This window comes from Pollachius pollachius (assembly GCF_949987615.1).
Source record: "Pollachius pollachius genome assembly, chromosome: 7".
NCBI classification, from domain to species: domain Eukaryota; kingdom Metazoa; phylum Chordata; class Actinopteri; order Gadiformes; family Gadidae; genus Pollachius; species Pollachius pollachius.
In genome coordinates this window covers 27,106,843-27,132,233 of record NC_136940.1, presented here as the reverse complement: position 1 = coordinate 27,132,233, position 25,391 = coordinate 27,106,843, and the positions used below count along the sequence as shown (strand labels likewise).

General features: G+C 51.6%; 1 protein-coding gene across 5 annotated transcripts; it reads right to left on the bottom strand.

The window, feature by feature from the left end:
• Positions 1 to 13: 13 nt before the first annotated feature.
• On the bottom strand, positions 14 to 23,412 carry tprb (translocated promoter region b, nuclear basket protein). 5 transcript variants are annotated; one of them, XM_079740188.1, is made up of 51 exons: positions 23,251 to 23,412; positions 22,967 to 23,071; positions 22,797 to 22,870; positions 22,571 to 22,667; positions 22,095 to 22,198; positions 21,675 to 21,839; positions 21,504 to 21,596; positions 21,321 to 21,401; positions 21,124 to 21,211; positions 20,739 to 20,879; positions 20,465 to 20,565; positions 20,018 to 20,215; positions 19,629 to 19,736; positions 19,305 to 19,531; positions 18,950 to 19,113; positions 18,700 to 18,842; positions 18,354 to 18,502; positions 18,103 to 18,265; positions 17,861 to 17,995; positions 17,619 to 17,759; positions 17,221 to 17,383; positions 16,042 to 16,208; positions 15,576 to 15,728; positions 15,248 to 15,364; positions 14,611 to 14,814; positions 14,253 to 14,440; positions 14,014 to 14,161; positions 13,740 to 13,877; positions 12,831 to 12,962; positions 12,460 to 12,590; positions 11,670 to 11,880; positions 11,274 to 11,423; positions 10,936 to 11,134; positions 10,525 to 10,709; positions 10,281 to 10,354; positions 10,021 to 10,208; positions 9,367 to 9,630; positions 9,104 to 9,258; positions 8,856 to 8,936; positions 8,529 to 8,705; positions 8,212 to 8,355; positions 7,338 to 7,419; positions 6,528 to 6,682; positions 6,263 to 6,331; positions 3,176 to 3,264; positions 2,986 to 3,092; positions 2,737 to 2,841; positions 2,474 to 2,594; positions 2,247 to 2,398; positions 2,077 to 2,163; positions 14 to 210 (listed from the first exon to the last, which is right to left on the bottom strand). In XM_079740188.1, the coding sequence occupies exons 1-51, from the start codon at positions 23,399 to 23,401 to the stop codon at positions 161 to 163; spliced, it is 7,014 nt and encodes a 2,337-aa protein (XP_079596314.1). In that variant the 5' UTR covers positions 23,402 to 23,412; the 3' UTR covers positions 14 to 160. The 5 variants fall into 5 exon arrangements, with proteins under 5 accessions (XP_079596314.1, XP_079596317.1, XP_079596316.1 ...); XM_079740191.1 differs by having other exon boundaries at positions 2,247 to 2,386; XM_079740190.1 differs by having other exon boundaries at positions 2,743 to 2,841.
• Between the last annotated feature and the right edge of the window lie 1,979 nt (positions 23,413 to 25,391).

Below are 25,391 nucleotides of genomic sequence, written 5' to 3'. Positions count from 1 at the left end.
CCCGCACACAACAACTCTTCAACATGTTTATTACTTAGGAAGCCTGCGTGGACTGCACCTACAGAAGCACTTGGAAGTACATAAAAAGAACATAATAAAATGGAACATTATCTAAACATTAAAATGCAGCTTCACTCTGAGGCGGTGGGGTGTAGGAGCTTCAGCGGGCGAAGCGTCTGGCTCCTGCACCTCGGGAGGGGAAGGGGTGGCCTAGGAGACGGGGACAGAAGACGCCGTTACAAAAGGAGTCTGATGTTACGGCAGCCCGTGCCTGGATGATGTGACGCACTTTGATAATGTATACAAATAGACAAGGTGATAATGTGTGTAATTCTTTGTATTGCTTTTATTAAAAAAATATTTACTGAGTTAATTGCATTATTTGATAAATGCTCGTTCATAATCAAATCAATTAGCCTAGTGGATATGCATTACATCCTTCAGAGCAGTGTTGGGAAAGTTCACTTTCTTCGTGAACTAGCTCAAAGTTCAGTTCACAAACCCTTAAATGAACTAGTTCAGTTAAACGTTCATAATTTAAAATTTTGAACTAAGTTCACAGTTCCAAAAAATGAACTAGATGATAGTTCTTTTTTTCAATATGTTGCTGTGAGCTTTTCGTTTTTTCTGGTATTTTGAACATTGAGCCCCCTTTGTGGTTTGTCTAGGATGATATAGAGTGGTTGAATCAAGTATCGTAGCGAAATACGGTTTCTATCGTGTTTTATTGCACATTTAGCGCATTTTGTAAATCCCATTGATTTCTGTTGGAAGACTCATTACTCGTTGGCCGGAAACGGAAAGGGGGGAGTGTTCACGTTTGGTTGTAGTCTTTTCGCTCGGTTTTAGCCCTACTGATGAGACGGAGAACCGAGCGAAAAGACTACAACCAAACGTGAACAGCCCCCCTTTCCGTTTCCGGCCAACAAGCAATGATTCTATGAAATATTCTAGTCCGCTGAGCTATGAGCCAGAGAGAGCTAACGTTATGGATTGTACATATTTATAATTCGAAATTCGTCTCAGCCTTTATACCACAGATACACTAGGGTCTATAGCATATAACCGCGTTGTCTGATTACAGTTTAATTCATTTTCCACAATTGAACAGCTCTCGTTTCGAAGAATAATTACCGCGCCATTTGTTTCAATGGGAATCGCGCTGGTCTATACTTTCAAAATAAAGTGTACATATTTATAATATAAAATTCGTCGCAGCCTTTATATGACAGATACTATAGGGTCTATAGCATATAACCACCATTTCTGATTACAGTTTAATGTAACAGTTAGCTGGCAACACCTCAACTGCAAATGAACCGCACGGAGATTACCATGGCAACCGGTCAAACAACACGGCGATCTGCGCGCGCATCCGCCGTGTTGATAAACAAATAACCCCCCCATTGAACGAAGTTAAACCGAGTGAGCGTGCCGTTCACTGACACCAGAATGAACGACTTCACAGTAACGTTCATCAGGCAGTAATACAGTACGTTCAGTTCACGTTCGCCCAAAATATGAACGAGTTCATGAACTTTCGTTCAGTGAACGCGTTCAGGCACAACACTGCTTCAGTGTGTTCTTGGTGGGAGAAAGCTGTCATTTAAAAAAGCAACACTATAAGTAAGGCAGGGCTGAAGCTACCACGCACAGCCAACACAATAACGCACAGCCGACACACAAACACACAGCCGACACACAAACGCACAGCCGACACACAAACGCACAGCCGACACACAATCACACAGCCGACACAAACACACAGCCGTCACACAAACACACAAACGCACAGCCGACACACAAACACAGCCGATACACATTACAGACGCAGACACACACAGCAGACACACTGCTGCTCTCCCTGTGATTTCATCTCACTGTATTGTTACATGTGAACTGTGAACTAGGAGAAAGTCATTCCTGCTCCGTCACGAATCATGCAAAGTACATTCCCATGAATGTAGCGTTTCCCACTCCAGACCACAGCCCGGGGGTTAGGGTCCAGTTGGGGCTCGTGTGTCAGAAGAGGTACACAGGTTGGTTCTAGCTGTTGGTTCTAGTGCGTCTCCACACCTCTCTTCATGCGTCCTCCTCGGTTCTCCGACCAGCGCTGCAGCTGCCGGCCGGCCGGCGGCCTGGAGGGGCGGCTGCTGCTCGTATCTGAAACACAAGAGGCCCCTCGTCAAGCTGAGCCCTTTACTGGGAGAGAGACGGTCCCCACTGGGCCTGAAGGGAGGAACCACCTGCTCTGGAGCCCAGGCTGGAGCTGGAGGCCGGCTCCTGGCTGGTGGATGGGAGGGTGGCCTCATCCGCCTGCTGCCCCGGCTCCTCTGCTTCTCCCTGGGACACCACCGAGTCCAGAGACGCCTCGCCGCTCGGCCGGCTGGGGGGGACACTTAGATCCACTCACATGACGACAACAATCACAAAAATCATATCATCATCATCATAATAAGAGCTAAATGCTCACCTGTCTGCGTCGGGCTCCAGGATGACGTCGTCCCGGTCGTCACTGGTGGAGGTGGTCACCACGGGAACCGACTGGGAGGCGTGGTCCAGCGCTTCAGACGGCCCCTCTGAGAACAGCGTGACTGGGGGGGGGGGGAGGATTTGTTAGGTGAGCTTATATGAAGGACCTGAAAGCATCACAGAGACCAGAGCTCTGAGTCTATCGGCTCCTCGCTGAATATCTTAGTGTTGACCGGTATATTATTGGTCTTTATATGAACCCACCGGTACCTAGAGAGGCCACTGGGAGCGCTGTGGTGGGGACACTGCGCCCTCCGGACTCTTCTTCATGGGTTGATAGGAAAAGAGGGCTGTCATACATCCCCAGACCTACCCGACACACACACACACACACACACACACACACACACACACACACACACACACACACACACACGTTACTTAAACCCCTTGTTTCTGGATGGGAGCCAGCTGTGTATAAGGAGCGGTCTGTTTGACCCGGGGTCTGCGTACCTCCTTGTGAGCCCAGCCCTCCTAGGTCAGAGTGGGAGGAGCTTGTCTGCAGCAGGTCGTCCGGGGGCCCCGCCCTGAAGTGGTGCACGCCGATCACCTGGGGGGAGCTGACCCACACACACCAACCATTAAACACTGACCCCCACTCAGTCAGATGCAACGCTACACCTAAAGGTTAGGGTGGTCCTACTGGGTGGGCTGGTCGGCGCCGTCGGTGCGGTGGGACACAGCCAGCGTGGGGGTGGGCACCGTCCGGTCGTCCTCCTCGTAGAACAGCTGCTGCACAGACACAGAGGGGGACAGAGGGGGGGACAGACAGAGAGGGAGACAGACAGGGAGACAGAATGCTAGTCAGTGTTCAAACCCCCATCTGCTCTTGGATCCTAAATGTAGGCCTACTCTCAGACTATGGAAGCCATTTGTCTTCCAAAACCTTTCAGCTACAGTGAAGCTCCGCCCTAACTGAGTCGGACCAATACGAGAGCAGCTGGCTTCTACTCAGTTACGTCATAGCGCAGTTGAGCTTTTGCGTTAATGAAATAACACAAATAAGAAATGAAACGATCAGTTAATAATAAACGGAATTCCACAGCAGTGGTCTCTCCGGCTCCGAGCCAGGCAGGGAGAGCTAGGAATGAATTCACCTATCAGAGGCTCCCATGGGTCTGGGCGGGCAGGTTGACGTTTACTTTACTAACGAGATCATGATGACCAAGAAGCAGCCAAATCTGATTGGACTGTCACCGAGGGGGGGAGGTTAACCGGCTGTGTAACCCGGCTGAGGTTAGTAACGTTCTGGTGAACGTTAGTGACCTCACCTCCCCGCTGCCAGAAGGCTTTATTAGGCATAAATTATGATCATTTTTGTGATGCGTTTAATGCTCAGTTATAGAACATTTACAAATGTGAGATTTGAAATAAGCTTTGAGGGTAAAGTAACAAGGCTTATCCCTAGAGAAAGGTACCATCCAGGCCCCTTCCCTCCTGCTCTGGGGCAGGGAGTGACCCGAGTGTGTAGAGAGCTTATTAAGAGGAGCAGTGGGGGAGAGGAGAGACTAGCAGTAGGAGGAGAGGAGAGACTAGCAGTAGGAGGAGAGGAGAGACTAGCAGTAGGAGGAGAGGAGAGACTAGCAGTAGGAGGAGAGGAGAGGTTAGCAGTAGGGGGAGAGGAGAGACTAGCAGTAGGAGGAGAGGAGAGACTAGCAGTAGGAGGAGAGGAGAGGTTAGCAGTAGGGGGAGAGGAGAGACTAGCAGTAGGAGGAGAGGAGAGACTAGCAGTAGGAGGAGAGGAGAGGTTAGCAGTAGGGGGAGAGGAGAGACTAGCAGTAGGAGGAGAGGAGAGGTTAGCAGTAGGGGGAGAGGAGAGACTAGCAGTAGGAGGAGAGGAGAGGTTAGCAGTAGGGGGAGAGGAGAGACTAGCAGTAGGGGGAGAGGAGAGACTAGCAGTGGGGGAGAGGAGAGACTAGCAGTAGGGGAGAGGAGAGGTTAGCAGTAGGAGGAGAGGAGAGACTAGCAGTAGGGGGAGAGGAGAGACTAGCAGTAGGAGGAGAGGAGAGGTTAGCAGTAGGAGGAGAGGAGAGACTAGCAGTAGGAGGAGAGGAGAGGTTAGCAGTAGGGGGAGAGGAGAGACTAGCAGTAGGGGGAGAGGAGAGGTTAGCAGTAGGGGGAGAGGAGAGACTAGCAGTAGGGGGAGAGGAGAGGTTAGCAGTAGGGGGAGAGGAGAGACTAGCAGTAGGAGGAGAGGAGAGACTAGCAGTAGGAGGAGAGGAGAGACTAGCAGTAGGAGGAGAGGAGAGGTTAGCAGTAGGTGGAGAGGAGAGGTTAGCAGTAGGGGGAGAGGAGAGACTAGCAGTAGGGGGAGAGGAGAGGTTAGCAGTAGGGGGAGAGGAGAGACTAGCAGTAGGGGGAGAGGAGAGACTAGCAGTAGGGGGAGAGGAGAGACTAGCAGTAGGGGGAGAGGAGAGACTAGCAGTAGGAGGAGAGGAGAGACTAGCAGTAGGAGGAGAGGAGAGACTAGCAGTAGGAGGAGAGGAGAGGTTAGCAGTAGGGGGAGAGGAGAGGTTAGCAGTAGGGGGAGAGGAGAGACTAGCAGTAGGGGGAGAGGAGAGACTAGCAGTAGGGGGAGAGGAGAGACTAGCAGTAGGAGGAGAGGAGAGACTAGCAGTAGGAGGAGAGGAGAGACTAGCAGTAGGAGGAGAGGAGAGACTAGCAGTAGGGGGAGAGGAGAGACTAGCAGTAGGGGGAGAGGAGAGACTAGCAGTAGGGGGAGAGGAGAGACTAGCAGTAGAGGGAGAGGAGAGGTTAGCAGTAGGGGGAGAGGAGAGACTAGCAGTAGGGGGAGAGGAGAGGTTAGCAGTAGGGGAGAGGAGAGACTAGCAGTAGGAGGAGAGGAGAGACTAGCAGTAGGAGGAGAGGAGAGACTAGCAGTAGGGGGAGAGGAGAGACTAGCAGTAGGGGGAGAGGAGAGACTAGCAGTAGGAGGAGAGGAGAGGTTAGCAGTAGGGGGAGAGGAGAGGTTAGCAGTAGGGGGAGAGGAGAGACTAGCAGTAGGGGGAGAGGAGAGACTAGCAGTAGGGGGAGAGGAGAGACTAGCAGTAGGGGGAGAGGAGAGACTAACAGTAGGGGGAGAGGAGAGGTTAGCAGTAGGGGGAGAGGAGAGACTAGCAGTAGGGGGAGAGGAGAGACTAGCAGTAGGGGGAGAGGAGAGACTAACAGTAGGAGGAGAGGAGAGACTAGCAGTAGGGGGAGAGGAGAGGTTAGCAGTAGGGGGAGAGGAGAGACTAGCAGTAGGAGGAGAGGAGAGACTAGCAGTAGGAGGAGAGGAGAGACTAGCAGTAGGGGGAGAGGAGAGACTAGCAGTAGGAGGAGAGGAGAGACTAGCAGTAGGGGGAGAGGAGAGACTAGCAGTAGGGGGAGAGGAGAGGTTAGCAGTAGGGGGAGAGGAGAGACTAGCAGTAGGGGGAGAGGAGAGGTTAGCAGTAGGGGGAGAGGAGAGACTAGCAGTAGGAGGAGAGGAGAGACTAGCAGTAGGAGGAGAGGAGAGACTAGCAGTAGGGGGAGAGGAGAGACTAGCAGTAGGAGGAGAGGAGAGACTAGCAGTAGGGGGAGAGGAGAGACTAGCAGTAGGGGGAGAGGAGAGGTTAGCAGTAGGGGGAGAGGAGAGACTAGCAGTAGGGGGAGAGGAGAGGTTAGCAGTAGGGGGAGAGGAGAGACTAGCAGTAGGGGGAGAGGAGAGGTTAGCAGTAGGGGGAGAGGAGAGACTAGCCTCTGGACTCACAGCGCTGGCAGAGGTCCCAGGGGGGAGCTGGGTCAGGCGGCCCATCGACTGCAGACGGACGGGGTTCCGCTGAAAGACCAAACAGGACTTGAGTCACAGCAACAACACATCAAGACCTACAATAACCAAATGTGCTACGCCGTCATTAGGAAGGGAAAAGCATTTCGTAAATCTTTATCATTGGTGACTGTCTGGCTATCCCTGAACCAACGAGCTCCAGAGAGGCCCCTGTGGAGGTCTGAGGAGGAGGTCTGAGGGGTCCCACCTGGGCCTGAGCCGGGGCCCCGGGCTCCTGGGACGAGGGCGTCTGGATGTTCGGGCGAGAGGGTAGCTGGTGTGGCGGTCTCCGCGGCGACTGGGGCATGCGTGAGGGCGGGATTGGGGGCTCTGTTGAGAAGGCTTCCATTGCGCTGCTCTCGACTGTCGGGGGTAGAGAAGAGAAAAGGGGGCTGCTTTCTTCTGTTGGGTAAGAGACACCGGGATCTCCTTATGCAACGGCCTGTTAACGAGCCTTCAGCTTAGGTGGCCAATAAAGTCTCAGAGATTTAAAAAACATCTGTACAGGGCAATAACTTGACCATACAACACTGGAAGATTTACATTGTTTATTACACCTGACATTAAAAAGCAAAAATGAATAAAAACAAGCAGAGAAACTTTGTGTGGTCGCATTGTAAAGTGATGGTGACTATGAGAGGTCTCAGACAACACATCTGCGCTGTCCCCGTCATGCGGTCAGAGGCTAATGAGACAGCCGGACGCCTCCAGCCTCAGAGCATTGCAGAGGCTATGAGGCTGTCATCCTATCTGGGGAGACGGGTTTATGCCTGGAAATACTTGTGGAGGGCCGCCTGAGCTGCCAAGATATGGTTGGTGTGTGTGTCTGAGAAATCCAATGTCCGGTCTAGATGTGGAGGATATGCGTCGGTCTAATTCATTAGTGTCTGCCTGTGAAAATGCATCTTTGAGTTCTGTGTGTGTGCGTGTCTGTCTCTGTTTGTGTGACTGTGTGTCTGGGGTGGTGCGTGAGGGCTTTAGGTGGGATGGGTCTTGGACAGGGTTTCCTGGATCTTACAGCTGGGTGTGTCCGCCTGCCTCTGGTCCGATGGCCCCAGGCTCCCCTCCGTCTCTGTGCCGGGGTCCGTCACGTCTGCTCCCTGAAAGGCACGGCGTTCTACATCAGACTAGAGCGGGCGGCGGGGGGCGATGAGAGCATTAAGGTTCCCACACAAACACACCCCGCCTGCCAACAGGGCTCTGAATCCCAGTGACTCACTTTGGCACAGAAAACACAAAGTCAAAGGGGCATGACATACGAGCATGGACACACTGGGGTCGGCCGTGGAATAGAAGGTAGACAACTAGTAACCTCTTAATCATTGACAAGATTCTTAGCGATGAATAAATAGGAACACATTTCCTAGGTTTAGCAAGATTAAAATTTCAATGTAAAAGGCCACATAAGAGCCATGGAGTGACGGGTGGATGTTACACAAACCCTCTGTTGCATAATAATAATAATAATAATAATAACCATTTGTTCCAAACTTCAGCCGCTTAAACAAATGTTTTTAAAGGATCAATAAAGGCTTGACCTCAGCATGCCAACAGGATGTCGAGTGCAGAGCCCCCCCCCCCCCCCCCCCCCCCCCCACTGACTCACCACACCGCCCACCAATGTACTACCAGAACACAACAGCCAAAGGTTCAATCATTAAAGTCAACAGGCAGCGCATGGCACAAGCCCTCCATTATACCAGACGCTAGGGGAGGGGGGGAGACGTAAGAGAGGGAGACAGATACAGGGAGAGTCAGAGAGAAACTGGAGTGACAGCATGGAAATACTGAGCATGAAAGGGTGTGCGAGTCTGGAAGGGAGGGGGAATGTGTAGGATGATCTTCCAGGAATGGGTGGAAGCGTGTTGCGGTGCATAAGGGAGAGGTCAAACCTCGGGGTCGTCTCCCTCATAGCCGTCGTTGGCGTCTCCGCTGCCTTCGTTGCTGTCCTCGCCCTCCTCCCCCATACCGCCATCTTCCTCCTCTTCCTCGTCGTCCTCCTCCTCCTCATCATCTTCCTCTTCCTCGTCATAGTCCTACGTTAACAATGAGAAAACTGAATGAAAAAGATCTTGAACTAAAACAAAAAAGATCCATAACTGATAAACGAGTAGAGTGCCCCATTAGGCCCAAAGCTTGTTGCGGAAGCAAACCCAACTCAAACAAAGACCTTACCCTACTAACCACTGCTCAATGAAGAACACCCTACCTGGTCCTCCTCCTCCTCCTCCTCCTCCTCTTCCTCCTCCTCGCCCTCCGAGTCCGTTTCTATGACGATGACGTCGTGCTGGGGCTGGTCAGGGGTCTCGCTCGTCTCCAGCTCCCCTGGCACCGCCTGGGCGGCCCCCTCCTCCTCGCCCGTCTCCAGCGCCGCAAACTCCTCGTCCTGCCGAGAGGGGAACCCGTCAGACCTCTCCTAAACACACTGAAGGCCAGGAGCCCGGCCCCCAGGGGCCCGCCCTGCCCCCAGGGGCCCGACAGAGAGTAGCAGGGGGAGAGACCCAGGGGCTGGTAGCTCAAAGGACAGGGGACTGACCTGGCTGCTGTCCTGGGCGGCCTGGGGGTTGGTGGGGACCACTCCCTCGGTCTCAGTACTGTCCTCATTCAGAACCTCCTCCTGACACACACACACACACACACACACACACACACACACACATCAGCCATCACATCATGAGAAGCAGGGCAGCTTATGAAGCCCCCTGTGGTGCTAACACCACAGGGGGCTTCACCAGGGCCTGTCCCCTGGTGAAGCCCCCTGTGGTGCCATCAGGCAGGTCTCACCTCGGGGCCGACCCGCTGGACGATGCGGAGCTTCTTGGGCATGGGGGGCTCGGAGGGGTCTTCCTGAGGGGAGTCCGTCTCCGTTACCATGCTGCTCTCCGGCTCCTCCTCCCGGGGTCTCTTGGACATGGAGGAGGTCCCGGCGGTGGCCGACACTGGAGGGGGGCAGAGTGTTAGGGAGGTGGGGGCTCTCATACTGTTCCCCTCAGGACCCCACTATGACAGTCCAGGGGACCCCCACGCAGCGGTGCCCCGGCGCGTACCGGTGCCGAACACGGCCGAGGAGGTGGACGGCCTGTCCGTCTGCGCGCTGGGGGCCGCCTCCATCAGCAGGGCGGGCGGGGGGTCCTGGCTCTGCTGCTGGGTGGGCTGGACGAAGGCGGTGGCCTGGGTCTGGGTCTGCTGGGAGCCCAACATGGGCCCCCCCAGGGCGGCCTGCACGTTGGGGCTGGTGGAGCGCACCGAGCCACTGGCGCTGCCGTACACCGTCACGTGCTCCACCGGGGGCCCGTCGCTGGCCTGCATGGCTGGGGGGGGCAGGGCTGGTTAGGGCTCAGTAAGAGGCTGGGGGGGGGGGGGGGCAGGGCTGGTTAGGGCTCAGTAAGAGGCTGGGGGGGGGGGGGGGGCAGGGCTGGTTAGGGCTCAGTAAGAGGCTGGGGGGGGGGGGGCTGGTTAGGGCTCAGTAAGAGGCTGGGGGGGGGGGGGCAGGGCTGGTTAGGGCTCAGTAAGAGGCTGGGGGGGGGGGGCAGGGCTGGTTAGGGCTCAGTAAGAGGCTGGGGGGGGGGGGGCTGGTTAGGGCTCAGTAAGAGGCTGGGGGGGGGGGCAGGGCTGGTTAGGGCTCAGTAAGAGGCTGGGGGGATAAATCCAATCCAATAGGGGAAAGTCCTTCGCCAGGAAAGGCCTGGATCTCCTCTTACCTTCCTGGTTCTCCACCTGGGTGGTGGGCATGACGGTGGCCGTGGGGGTGGGCGTGGGCGGGGTGATCATGGGCCTGATGCTGGCCCGGGGGGTGGGCTTGTTGCCCGGGTTGGCCGGCTGTTTGCCGGACGTCGCCACCAGCGGGGTGGGCTTAATGTTGGCCGTCGGAGGCTCCGAGGTGCTGGCACTGCCACGACAGAATCAGGATCACTCAGAGCACAGTAAACCAGAACTAAACAGACGTGTGGGGGTCACATACCTGCCCCTGTCAGCGGTCGGGGTGGGCTTGAGGCTGATCTGTCTCTGCTCAGTGCTCCTCTGCTGCTCCTGGGTCTGGGGGGGGGGGCAGATTAACATCAGACGTTCGTTTGAAGCCGAAATGCATTTTGGTTCCTCCAGTAGTATAAAATGGATAGGAGCCTGATCCATGTAAACCGTGAGGTGCCTTGGTGAAGGAACCCCTAAACAAGGCGTCAGTCTACGGCCTGCTACCCCCCGGTCACCTTGCTGGGGCCGGCCTCCTGGGGCTCGTCCCTCTGCTCCTGCCTCTCCTGCTGCCCACGGAGCTCACGCAGCTCCCTCTCCTGGCGGCTCAGCCGGCCCTCGTACTGCGACTTCAGGGCGCTGATGCGGACCTCCAGCTCCTCGCGCTGCTGCTCCTTCTCCTTCTGCAGCGAGTCCTTGGCGGCTGACAGGACAGAGCACCAGGTCATAGGACACTAGGAGCCTACTGGAGCCACTAAGGCCATTAGACACAAAGACCTAAAAGATCAGCCCAACGCCCCACTAACACCGGTCCTCTAAGGAAGACACGAGGTGGATAGTCAGTCAATATCAGTGGGGGGGTTTATCGTTATTATTAAGGTGTCCGCTGGGACCGGCAGAGGCAGACAGAGCGCAGACGCAGTTCCCACCCATGAGCTGGTGGATCTTCTGCTTGGCGCCGACGATGGCCTTCCTGGTCTTCTCCTCCTTGTCGGCCATCTGCTGGCGGAGCGTGTCCTCCTGGGAGGCCTTGTCCTGCAGCTCCAGCCTCAGCCGGCCCAGCTCCGCCTGGGTCCTGGAGGCCTGCTCCTGGGCGCCGCGCACCTCCGCCTCCCGCTCGCCCACCGTCTGGGAGACAGACACCGGGACAACCACCGCCCATTAGAGGCAGCGCTCTGCTACAGGGGAAGCTTTCACTGAGTGAGGTAAGTCTGTGTGCTCCAGTGTTTCTCTACTGGCTGGTTTAGTGAGCTGAATGGATGACCACCTTGTTCAGGTGGTCCAGCTGGGCCTCCAGCTCCTTGGTCCGATCGTTAGCCTGCCGCAGCGACTCGGCCAGCCCCTCCAGCTCCTGCAGAGAGGCCTGGTGGCTCTCCTGGTCCTGGGCCTGGGGCCTGGCTGAGGCCTCAGCTACCATCTGCAGGACGGCCAGGGTCCAATGAGAGGAGCTCCGTAAGGCATGAGACAGACTGAGCGGCTTATACCAATTATATAGATATTATATATACCAGACAAAGATCTGAACGTTGACTTTGATCAATACTTACCAGGAGCGAAACAACGCCCCCGGTCAAGAGACAGGCGCCGGTTTGATACTTAAAATACAAAGGCAGTCGAGATGCCAGGACCTTTGACGGCCTTGGACCCCGGAGATGTTCCTCACCTTGTCGTGCTCGGCCTTGAGGTCTTCGTACTGGGTCTTGTAGCGGCGGCCGATCTTCTTCACCTGGTTGATGGTGCTCTGCTTGCCCTCCAGCTCCAGGTTCTTCTGCTCCAGGTCTCTCCTCAGCCCGTTCCTCTCCTCGCCCACCTTGGCCATGTTCTCCCTGAAGCCCTGGAGCTGACTCTGCAGGCCGCTCACCGTGGCCCCGGCCCTGAGGAACACCACACACAGGATGAGGACTGGGAATCACTTAGGATCTGGGAACGTGACGCCCTGGGATGGAGACTGGGAATCACTCATGATCTGGGAACTGGGAATCACTCATGATCTGGGAACGTGATGCCCTAGGATGAAGACTGGGAATCACTCATGATCTGGGGACATGATGCCCTGGGATGAAGACTGGGAATCACTCATGATCTGGGAACATGATGCCCTGGGATGAAGACTGGGAATCACTCATGATCTGGGAACGTGATGCCCTGGGATGAAGACTGAGAATCACTCATGATCTGGGAACGTGATACCCTGGGATGAAGACTGGGAATCACTCATGATCTGGGAGCGTGATTCCCTGGGATGAAGACTGGGAATCACTCATGATCTGGGAACGTGATGCCCTGGGATGAAGACTGGGAATCACTCATGATCTGGGAACGTGACGCCCTGGGATGGTAAAGTCCCAGCATACTGCCCTGTCGGCTTTAATCAAAGAGTCTGCCAAGTGACTAAATCAATTGGGAATGACTTTATGAATGATCCTTTTACCAGAACCACTGCAGAATCTCACCTGGTAACCTCTGCTTTGAGTTTGCCGTTTTCCTCTGCGATCAGCTGGATGCGTTTCAGGTGCGAGTCCTTCTCGGCAAGCAGACGCTTGTACTCCTCTGGGTCTGCGTCCTTCTGCTGGCTCACCAGGTGCTAACAGCAGGGAGCGGGCAGGTAAAGGTAAAATAGGTCAACAATCTCCCGCTCCATCGTACCCTCACTGGCAAACAAGATGTACTGGAGCCCCTTCCCTTGGGCTCTTGAACCCCCAGGACTCTTGCTTAGCTAAGCAAGAGCTTGGCTCATTTGTGTGCCAAATTAATTAGCAAAAAGTACACAGTGTAATCTGCCTCCAGTTGCAGCATGGGCCTGTCTCCACGACGCGCCACCCACCTGGGTACGGTTCTTCCAGCGTTTGATCTCCTCTTCCAGGATTTTCTTCTCAGCCTGCAGCATGCCCGTCTTCTCACTCAGCTCCGAGTTGGCCTGCTGTACGGGCATGACGTCCGACTGCAGCTTCTGCAACTGAACACCAGGGAAGAGGAGAAGTGAGACTCATTAATCAGGGCAATATCATGTGTTCCATTCAATCCCAGTATTATGAAATGTAAGGTATACGTAATGCTGTTCTCATATGACCCAAGCATTGTATCGATCCAGTGACCTCTGTCCTCCTCTTGAGTATTTTCTACTACCACTGAAATACAGATCAGCAACCACAAGAAGAAGTACAACACTCTGTTGTAGCCTGGTTCTGTCTGGGGCTAGTTGTGGTACCCTAGCCTGGTTCTGTCTGGGGCTAGTTGTGGTACCCTAGCCTGGTTCTGTCTGGGGCTAGTTGTGGTACCCTAGCCTGGTTCTGTCTGGTTCTAGTTGTGGTACCCTAGCCTGGTTCTGTCTGGTTCTAGTTGTGGTACCCTAGCCTGGTTCTGTCTGGGGCTAGTTGTGGTACCCTAGCCTGGTTCTGTCTGGGGCTAGTTGTGGTACCTTAGCCTGGTTCTGTCTGGTTCTAGTTGTGGTACCTTAGCCTGGTTCTGTCTGGTTCTAGTTGTGGTACCTTAGCCTGGTTCTGTCTGGTTCTAGTTGTGGTACCCTAGCCTGGTTCTGTCTGGGGCTAGTTGTGGTACCCTAGCCTGGTTCTGTCTGGGGCTAGTTGTGGTACCTTAGCCTGGTTCTGTCTGGTTCTAGTTGTGGTACCTTAGCCTGGTTCTGTCTGGTTCTAGTTGTGGTACCTTAGCCTGGTTCTGTCTGGTTCTAGTTGTGGTACCTTAGCCTGGTTCTGTCTGGTTCTAGTTGTGGTACCTTAGCCTGGTTCTGCTCCAGCTCCTGCTGCATCCGGTCTCTCTCCTCTCTGAGCAGCTTGTTGGTCTCCATCAGGACGCTCATCGTCTCCGTCTTCTTCATCAGCTCGTTGTGCTGGTCCAGAGTCTTGGCGGTCACCTGGCTCAGAGGGGAGAGGTACCGCCATGAGCATAGGACGGCCAACCCGCACACAGAGACATCCACACACACTGAGGAAAGCCACCGAGTGCCTTCTGCGTCGACCGGGTTCTGAAGGTGCAGTGTTGCGACTGACCTTCATCCTCTCCCTCTCGGAGTTCAGCGTGTCCTGCGCCTCCTTCAGCTCGCGCTCCAGGTGCTCCACCCTCAGCCGGTGCCTCAGGCTCTCTCCCTGGGCCACCTCGAAGCGTGACTCCGCTATCTCCTTCTCCCGACGCACAAATCTGTGGACGATGGGGCGAGGACGGATTGAGAGGGAATCACACTTACACCAGTTTAACACTACAGCGGGCGATGTGCTCCTGGGCCCTTTACCGGAGGATCTCCAGGACCTGGTCCTGGGACCGGTCCTCCTCTGCCAAGGACCCGCTGAGCGGGCCCTCGCTGGGGCCGCGCTGCAGGCTGGTGGCCATGGTGCTGCTCAGGGCCTGGACCTGCTGGTGGAGCAGCGTGTTCTGCTGCTGCAGCTCCACAGAGTGCTGCTCCGCCTTGGAGAGCTCCTCCTGGAAGCCGCAAATCAAATGCAATCAGCCAGCGTTCCTCCTTCCCAAACATGAATGAAGAAAAGCCCCCTTCAATGCCAGTGTGTCCCCTTCCCCCCTCCTCAAACGACAGCACACAGAGGTCAGACTCTGTACGTCTCCATCACTGCCTCCATCCTGGTCCAGCTCACCTTGAGGATCTTCTCCTGCTCCTCCCAGGAGACCCTGGCCTCCAGCAGCTGGGCCCCCATCCTCTGGGAGCGCTCCTCCAGCTGGCTCCGGAGCTCGGAGGCCTGCAGGGCGGCTGCCTTGGCCCCCTGGAGGGCCTCAACATCCGCCGCGTGCAGCATCATCTCCCGCTCGTACTTATCCTGCGCCTCGGCCACCAGCCGGGCCTGGGGGGGGGCGTTATGAATGACTTAATCCTAACACGCCATGTCCCTCCAGTGCCCTGTTGTAGTGGACAGGCCTACAGTAGGGCTGCTCGATTATGAAAAAATGATTATTTTGGTCAATATTGAAATCCCGATTATTCAAACCATTATTTTTGAGTTTGAAAACATGACGTATTTATTCAGCATGTCTCTCCCAAGCAACACTTTGTAACTGAGAACTAAAAAATACACAAAATGGTCAAAAAGACAATGTTCAAATCTAAAATAATGTACAGATATGTATCCAGCTGTTCTATAAAACATTTTAGATATTTAAAAAAATATATCTAATAGTAATTAAAAAAAAGAAATGGAAAACTCGATTAATTAGTTTTGTGATGGTTTGACGCTAATGGCGGTCCCGATGGGGTCGGACTACAGCAGTCCGCAGTACCTGTTCCTGCCCGTCCAGCAGGGCCTGCTGATGCTGGGCTGCTGCCTCCGCCACCCGCTGCAGCGCCTCCTGGTGGTCAGCCCGGGCACTGCTCAGATTACTCCTCAGCTCGTTCATCTGAGGAGCACACACACGTCAAAACCAGGGTTCAGGTCCCTCATGTCTGGTCTGGGACACGACTACAATAAGGACAGTGAGATTATAGTTCAATATGCTGGTTTTTTATTGAATCATAAATTGTTTTGATGTCAACCTAAAGTGGGGCCATGGTTTCTGCTGTATTGACACATGATGCCTTAATGCTCAGACGGACGTCAGGCGGGGGTACCTGTTCCTCCAGAGAGCTCAGGGCTCTCAGCTTCTCCTCCGCAGCCTCCAGCTTCTCCTTCTCCGCCTGCTCCAGCTGCTGCTCCAGCTGTTGCCGCTGCGTCTCCGCCTCCGTGATGCGAGACTCGGTGGAGCAGCGCACCTGCTCCGTCACCTACACCCACAGGGGGCAGCAACACGTCACATCCCTGCCCCTCACCTACACCCACACACATGTCACGTTCATGAAAGCAATAGCAATGACAAAACCCCTATATGATTCTTTGGATTATATTATTAATTGCAAGACACCAAACCTACAAAAGGCTAACATTATACAATACATTTTATAATTGTTATTTAATTACCCAATTTAACTCTGTTAATAGGTGTGGTCGTTAGTTGACGTGTGTGCTCAGTATTATAGATTTGGCGGGGCTCAGATGGTGTAACCATCTGAATGTGTCTCCCTGGCTCTGGGGGCTGACCTGCTTCTCCTGGTCCAGGGACTCCTCCAGGCTCTGGGCCATGCTCCTGTACTGCTCCATGCTGGAGCTGGCAGCCCGCAGGCTCACAGCCAGCCCCTCAGCCTGGCTCTCGGCCTGCCGCAGGCGGCCCCGCAGCTCCTCGCTGTCCTGGTCCGAGCCCTGGAGGACTGGGGGTTCAGGGGTTAGAGAGTCCTGAGGACTGGGGGTTCAGGGGTTAGAGAGTCCTGAGGACTGGGGGTTCAGGGGTTAGAGAGTCCTGAGGACTGGGGACTGGGGGTTCAGGGGTTAGAGAGTACTGAGGACTGGGGGTTCAGGGGTTAGAGAGCCCTGAGGACTGGGGGTTCAGGGGTTAGAGAGCACTGAGGACTGGGGACTGGGGGTTCAGGGGTTAGAGAGCACTGAGGACTGGGGGTTCAGGGGTTAGAGAGTACTGAAGACTGGGGGTTCAGGGGTTAGAGAGCACTGAGGACTGGGGGTTCAGGGGTTAGAGAGCACTGAGGACTGGGGGTTCAGGGGTTAGAGAGCACTGAGGACTGGGGGTTCAGGGGTTAGAGAGTACTGAAGACTGGGGGTTCAGGGGTTAGAGAGCCCTGCATGAGTAAGCCGCCACACACAACTGTGGCTCAATGTTACAAAACAGTAGTGTGGTTTATTTAAATGAGGCTGCAAAAAGGACAATAAAGGATGTGAAACTGGACTGGATGTCATGGCTGCGGTGTGTTAAAACTGGACGGACATATAGAAGCTCTTTTTACAAGATTTTCCGAGGAAAATCTGTTAAACTTCTGCGCCCCACAGTAACCAGAGTAATGGCTTTGCCAGGGCACCTCTCACTATGATTGTAGAAAAAGTAGAATAAATCCTGACAGGGATGTCGGATCAACTTGTTTTACTCCCTCGGATTAACAGGAATTAACTTTTTTAATAAGCATTTTTTTTACATGCTTATTGCATACGGTTACCAGACATGAACATGCTCATCTTTGGTTTTATTGGCTTGATGTTAACATTCTTGTTGTTAGACTGTTTCTGTCTATTAATACAACTGTTTTTATTCTTAATAATGGTCCTAGAGTATCTGTGTTCATAAGATTAGGCTAGGCAGGTATAATGGTCTGTGTCGTGGTCGCTGCAGTTGCGCCCCCTGCTGGCTGGTCGGCGCTGGTGTTGGACGAGTACCTCTGAAGGACACGTTGGACGGGGAGCTGAGAGGGAGGCTGCAGCTGCCCTGCTGCAGCCTGAGGCTGTTGACCTCCTGCTGAGCGGCGTTCAGCTGCTCCCTGGTCTTCAGCTGCTGGGCTACCTGCTGCTCCAGCTGCCGCTTGGCGTCCATCAGATGGATCTGGACACATGGGAAAGTGACACCCCACTAATTATAGTCCACGATTATGATGGCGGAATCATGAAGGTGGTGAACCTGGGCTGACACTAGATCCATCTACAATTCTCATCACATGGATACTGAGAACAACACAACTGAACATAGAGAAATGCAGTTTACACCGTAAACAACAGCAGTGTGTAATAAATGGCTATTTTGTCCACTTCAGGTGGACTCGGTTTGAGTACTTGTATACCTCTTGGTTTCTGCTGTGCAGGTGACGCTGTTCCACCTCCTGCTCCAGTCTCTTCTGCAGCTGGGAGATCTCCCTCTCCTGTTTCTCCAGCTGGTTGTTCAGACGCTGGCGGCTGTCAGACTCTGAGCGCTCTAGAGTGGCCTGGACAACACGCCACCTGGTTAGAATGGCTAGTGACACAAGCTTTGAGGAGCAGGAGGTAGTGTGTCACTGTGGGAAGGGAGCCCTGAGGCATGCAGTACCTGGATGGCCTGCAGGTTGGTCAGCACGTGGTTCTGGCTACGCTGCTGGCTCACAACAGACTCCTTCTCCTGGGTCAGCTTGGACTCAACCAGCTTCAGCATGTCCCTCTCCTTGCGCAGGTTCTCTGCACGACCCTGAGATAGACGACCACATCCAGGTGAGTGACTGTACTGCAGAGCACACAGGGAACGAATCCCACTGGCTTTGTCCTGCTGTGACGTGGACCACCACGGGGACCCACCTCGGCCAGGCTGAGCTTCTCCTGGGCTCCCTTCAGCTCCTGGCTCATGGCATGGACCGTCAACTCGCTCTTCTGAGCGGCTGCAGCTATCTTCTGCTCCTTGGCTCTGAGGGAGGCGATCTCTTTCCTGTAGCCCTCCACGTTGTCCTGGAGCATCTCGTACCTGAGAGACATTATGGCAGCTGACTGCACAGGCCTCATGAACATTGTTCATTAATAATGAGGCCTTCTTGTAATCTTTGCGCCCTTACCTTTTAGAGGCAAACTCAAGCTGAGTGGAGACCTTGGCGTTCTGTGAGCGGAGGTCAGAGAGCTGCTCCTGTAGCTTGTCAGAGTGCTGCGTCAGCACCTTGTCATTCTCCACACGCTCCTTCTTGTAGGTAGCGAACATCTCCTGCCACTGAAGGGGGAGCACAACATCCTAAGTATGGTCTCTGGTACGAGGGCCACAGACACTAACAGGGTCTGTTAGCTTACATCAGCTCATTTAAATGAGTCCTGGAAGGAACCTGAATGTAAAGAAGCGTTAGGTAACGATATCCTTTAGGGGTTTGAGGCTTCAGACGGGAAGTGAGAGGCTGGACAGCTTTCACCGACCTGACGCAAAGCGGCCTTGGCCTCCACTGCCTCCGTAGAGTCTGTTGCCATGGAGACCAGAGCAGTGGGGGTGGCTGCGGTGGGCGTGGTGGCGGGGGAGCGTCGGGGGGTAGAAGTCAGAGAGATCTCTTCGGATGGCGCCCCTGGACGCATCACAGGAGGGGAGGGGTCAGCCCGGTTAGAGAGGGCTGATAACGTCTTGACCACAGGTTACGACTGTGTGAGTGTTTCCATAGGTGAGGGGGTTTACCTTGCTGGGGGAAGCTGACCCCGGTGGCCTGAGCCAGGAGCACACGGTACATGTCCCTCTGCCTCACGATGGACTCAGTCAGCTGCATCTGCTGAGTGCGCTGCACCTTCAGCGTCTCCAGCTCACCCTGGGCCTTCTCCAGGCTCTGGGCCAGCTCACCACGCCTAGGACGAGACAAGGACCATACATAAAAACACTCCAAACAGCCCCGGGCGGGAAGCCCACAACTGTGAACAGCTGGAATCTGTAATAAAAACGACCTTTAAAACCTTAATGGTAGATATGTCTTTATTTTTTTCAGTGGCAGCAGCAGCTTAACTTCAATAAATTAAACCCAGAGTCCATCCAAGCTTACTTGATGCCGACGGCTTCAAACTCCTCCTGCTCCTGGGAGTGGCCCAGCTCCCGGAGGGCCAGCAGGAGGCGCTGGTTCTGCTGCTGCAGCTCCTCCACGCTGCGGAAGGTCACCAGGTGCTGGCTGATGACCTCCGAGGTGCTGCTGATGTCGGCCGAGTTCACGTCGTCCTCCTGCAGCACGTTGTTCCCCCGCGCCTCCTCCAGCTCCACGAGCAGCACACGCACCTGGGGGCGCGGCCAGCGGTGAGCAGACTGAAGCCCTCAGAGGCTGACGGGTTACACTACGGTCTGAGAACACTGAGAAAAGACTCAGAGGACCCACCTGATGAGCCGTGTCGGCCAGCTGCAGTTCAAAGCGCTGGTTGTCCCGCTCCAGCAGAGAGGACCTCTTGTTGGCCTCGTCAGCCTCCTTCTGCAGCCGCTGCACCTCCTGAAACCAACAGCTGTTACTGGGACCGCCGGCGCTACAGCAGCAGTGGGCTCAATGGTTTCATCTGTTTAGGCCACGTCAAGAAGGAAGGAACCAGTGTGGCCCATTACACTACGCAGGAACATGCCAGTACAAATACCAGTCACCCAGAATGGGATTAGGGCACCAACAAAGGATGAGGAGAATGGGTCACATTATAAAAGGTTAATTAAAGGACTATGTTTGTAGTACCAGTAACAACAACTAACTAAACCAGTCCTAAAGCACTCAACGCTGGTCACCTTGACCGCCTGCTCCAGCTTGGCTGACAGGCTGGCCACAGACTGCTGCATGCGCTCGTGCTCGTCCCTCTGCCTCTTCAGCACCGGGGCCTTGGCCTCCACCTCCTGCACGATGTCGTCCAGGTATGTGTTCACCCGCTTGTTCTCCAGCCGCTCCAGCTGCAGCTGCTCCTGACTCTCCACGAAGGCTGTGTACAACTAGGGGGGGGAAGGATACTGATGAAAACAGATACGGATCCATAGATCTGTCAAATCAATATCTGTACCTAAACAAGAAAGATTCAGAAAACTGAATGGGAATATTGGTATAATAACTATAAATAGATTATAGTATATCGAGAAAAGATCCAACAAGATGCCGATCTGACTTGCTAGACACCCGGAAACAACAGAAACAACAGTGCATTTAGTGGTTCTGCTTGCGGTTTGAGAGCCCACTGTAAATACCTCCGTCAGCTTCATGCCAGGTCTGATCTTGGCTACGGCCGCCGCTGTTGGAGACATGGTGGTGATCTGCTCTGAGAGCAGCGAGGAAGAACCCAGAGGACCTGGAACCACAGCAGTGACAACATCCCTCTTAGATCAATGCATCAGATACCACTGCAAGAAGAGCCAACTCTAGAACTGAACCGTATCAGGCCTCGACACATTGAACCAACTGGGACGAGCTGGACCACAGGTGGGTTCAGCCACTAAGAACAGCAGAGTCTGGGACGCTGACCTCGCTGTTTGGAGTCTGACAGCAGTTCGTTGGCGTTGTCCAGCTCCTTCTCCAGGCTCTGGATCCTCTGCTGAAGCTCCGCCACCGCCACGTCCCTGGCCTCGTTCATCTCCTGGAGCTTCTGCTCCTGGGCTTGGTTTGCTGACATTAAGAGGGAGCCATTGATTCAAAATAAATTAATGTATAATATGGGCATGTGTAATGCCCCAACATTTGGATTGGTACCAGACAAATGACTCAAAACTTTTAAAACACAAACTTTAGTTTTCAGGATGTATAATATTCTTGGGGCATAGTAACCATTTGACAGGTAAACATTAAAAAACAAAAGTATACAGTTTCTGTGAAATGGTGACCACTTTATGTTTGAGGATATTGCATGTACCTTCTCCAGCTTCTTTCAGCAGCTTGTGCAGCTCCTCCACGGCACCACTCAGCTCTTCACTCTTGGTCTCAGCGTCTACTGCAGCCCCCTGCAACCGTAGTAGTTTAGCACCAGCTCCTCTCAATGAAAACACATTTAAAATGAGGTTTTAAAACAACCAGTATATGTCACTGGTCACTTGAGCTGACATTACTCGCCTTGTATAAGTTGCACAGCTTTATGTTGGCATTAAGTTCATTCCTGAACTTTTCTTCAATGCTGGCTTGTTGCTCCTTGACCTGAAACAGAAACAAAACAAAATCAAATAAGATTCAAATAATTCATTTCTTTCTTATCCAATTTAACTTTTATAATAGTTAGTTAGTAGATAGTTAACTTACTTCTTTCAGTTTGTTGATGAAGTCTTCAACCTGTTTCTGGTATTGTTCATTAGAAGCCTTCAAACTGAGTGCTTGGTCTTGGATTCGGGTCAACTGGAAATCCACCAAAAGAAAAGTTAGAGACTTTTCTTGTGCATAGAGAAGGAGAAATATGTTCAGAGAGGAACAGACCTCGTCCTCTTTGTTTTCCAGGCTACATTTGAGTTCCAGGATCTCGTTGCCCTTCTGTCGTGAGATGGACAGCAGCTCCTCACTCTTGGCCTTGAGTTCATCATTCAGCCATGTTGTCTGGGCCTGAAGCAGCTCCTTCTCCTGCTCCATACGCTTCTCCCTGTACTGGAGGGATCACCAACACAACAATTAAAACACTTTAATCCAGGTTAGAGGGAGGAAATAACTACAAAAAACACTACTTTCAGCAAAAGGCTGAATAAAGAAATTACCATTGAAATTAATCCCACCGAAACAATCCATTCTACATAATATGACCCCCATCTACCAAAAATTATATATATATATGTATCTTACAGAGAATATCATCAGTCAATATTAGGATTTCATGATGACCCAATGGCGTTGTGGGCGGCCTACCTTGATGTTGACCTCTGCAGCTTCAAGCTCGTCCAGTTTGATCTGCAGACCCATTTTGGAGCTGCTGGCTTCCACCAACTTCTCATTGAGCTGCCTCACGTCATCTAGTGTGAGAGAAATCAATGTCCAACTAAATTAAAACACAGGCAGATAAAGATATTAATGGACAGGAAGCAGCGATATGCAGATGTTTCAGCACTGAAGGTACTGAGATTTATAATTCATATTTATATTTCTACTACACTCGGTTTTGGTTAATCATCCTCTGTTGTCAATGATGTGTTCAAACATGGCGATGAGACCCAGGAGGATTAATATGGGGCATTATGTACTGCAGACATGGTGATAAAAAAAAAACACACTGAGAAAATAGCAATGTCATTAAAAATACTAAGATATTGGCCCAATGTGAACAGATATGGTGCACGTTTCCTTTACATATATGCATCGTTATTGTGTATTTCAGATATCGTTACCATTGAGGTTCTCCATGTCCAGGGACCTCAGCTCCAACGACCGCACCAGATCGCGCTTCTCTGCCTCCAGGTCTTCTTTTGATTTTAAAAGAAAAACCTAAAAAAAAACTCAAAGTCAAATCCTAGATATTTAAAGTTTGTATCTCATGATTGGAAGGTTGACATCATTTAATCGGGGTTATCAATACTCTATCTTGAAGGTAAACATGCTTCATGTTGTCATTACCTGCTCCCCGGAAGACTTCTGCTGAGCGGCTTCATACTCCTTGTTCTTCTCACGGAGACCTTTGAGCTCCACATCTGAGGTGGACGTTTGACATTTAGGTTAGATGTTGTGTACTTATATTGTATACATTGCATTATGACCCTTTGTAACACTTGTGAACCATCTATTACCGAGCCTCGAGGCGTCCTCTCTCAGCTTCTGGTTCTCTTGGCTCTGGTTCAGAAACTCCTCCTGACATTGTTCAAGGCGTTTCGTTTTATCGAAGAACTGTTGTTCTGAGGGTTGGAAGAGCACAGGTCAATCAACAGCTCTCTATTTGACCAGTCTAAGTGTAAGTGTAAGGTTAAGTGTGGATAGAAACTCGTTTGATTTCGTGACATGTGTGCAGAACACAACGTTAGCTTGGCTAGCTAGTGAGCCGTCTGAATGATTAAAGAGCAGAGCCGCGCCTTACCACTATCAACGCGGAACTGCTCCTGGTGGGACTTCAATGAGTCGATCTCATATTGTTGATCAGAAACAAACTTCTCGAGTTTATTTTGAACTGCTTTGGGTAGTTTGGTTATTTCGGTTCGCTCAAGCACTCGCAGCAGAGGTGCCGCCATTTTTGCGCTCAGACGTCGAGCTACCGCGGTGCATTGTGGTAGATGTAGTCTTATGTTTATAATGTAGGCTTATGTGTCTAATGTAGTGTATGATAGTCTTTGGCAGTAGAAGCCTCACGCCACTATGTAGTTCGATGCTATTACAATATATTTTACGAAAACGTAAATGGACTATGATAACAATACACTGAAACTTTGAATATTTACCAATTCATTTAGTCGTCTTTTTTACATTGTTGCAATGTCTATGCAATTACAGACGATGGCGCTAAAACATTATGTTGATTTTGAAATTACATTTACCTTACTTCACCTTATTTTACCTCACATTTAAATTGTGTTATTTAGCGGACACTTTTCTAAGCCGCTTGGCATGTATAAAGTGGGTATGTGTAGTTGAGAAAAAAACAACCATTATACAAACTTTAAAATATACGTTATGTATCTGGGAGTATTGTCATCGTCATCTTTGTTTATTGTTTATCTTTATTGACATAAAACGAAATTATTTCAAACTAAACATGGACTATATAATCAAATTATAAATCATTTGCCTAAGTCTCGCGCTGCCTTTTATTTATGTACTATTTTCCTATTATTGTTTTGGATAATTTCTTTATTCATTTTTTTGACATTAGCGATCATTTGATCTAAAGGTTAATGACCTTGATCGATTTCCAGATTGGAATGCACCTGAATTGTGGATAGTCTGTGCTGCTTTGCTCCCTGTACCTAACATTTGTAGTCTGTTCCATAATTGAACTAATTGGATACCTTCGAGTAAGTATCCAAGCATCCAAATCAGAAATCATCTTTTGATCTATATAATAAAACCATATTAGTAACATGAAAACGCACATAACTTTTATAAATGTTCAAGTCAAAGTTTCCTAAAGTAAAAGGCTCCTAACATAGGTTAGTAGAGGAGTGATGGAGAATCAACCGTTGACTCTGGAACACCATTACTCCATACTCCTTAGTGAAGTTTCATATCCCTAATTCCTTAGCTTTGTTCCTCATGACACATCAGGCATTGTAAGCATTTATATCCTGTTTGAACCAGTTTGGGGTGAATAATCACCTTTGTATATCCACAAAACAAAAGATAAGATTAGTGAACTGCAAACTCAAAGTGTTGCTTCATACAGCAGATTGGCTTCCCGCCAGCAAACCTCAGATCTGCTTTGCAAGCTTCTGAATTGGAGTCAGCGTCTGTGTGAACGTCGCCTACCCTCAATCAGATAGTGACCGGATGCTAAAGGCCATAGACTTTTTTATATATTGTTTTCATAGATGCTTTATTTAATTAGATTGAATGTAGGCTGATTAAATATTATTTTATTTCTACTTTTTTAATGTTTGTAATTGTATTTATTTTCATTTACGCATTATAATCCGTATGAATTACCATCATCCATTCATCTCTAAATAAGGCTTAAACCAACAGGGCAGATCCTGCAGCGGGAATGTGTAGCGTGAGAGACTTCAATGAAATGCTTTGAAGTGATGACTTTAGTGGGTGGGTGGCAGCAACGCTGTCGTTTGCTATTTAACAGGATTCAGATTCGGACGTCCTTCAATCCCTGCGATCCTCTCTCCTTATCCCTTACATCCTCCTCTCCACCTTTCCGGATTACTCAGCCCTCGCCTTGTTTTGTCGTTACCATGACGGAGGCTCTTCTGTAGTTGTAGTCATGATTTCAACATCTTCCTCCATCTAACGATAATGAACGCAATCACTATTTTATTTTATTTTAAGTCTCGTAGCTATAGAATTATAATGAAGATAATACTTAAAGTATCCAAATGTATTCAAAAAGCCTTTCTGATGAAGCGCCTCACTTTTCACCTTATAGACATCATCATCTAGTGGCCAAATGGTCAGTGAGGTCATTTTCTGCTCTTTCCTGCTGCCCGTTTTAGGTGTTGTGGAAGAGGGGCTCCCCAGCAGAGTCCCTCTCGTTGTGTCACATAATGTTTCTGTGAGAGC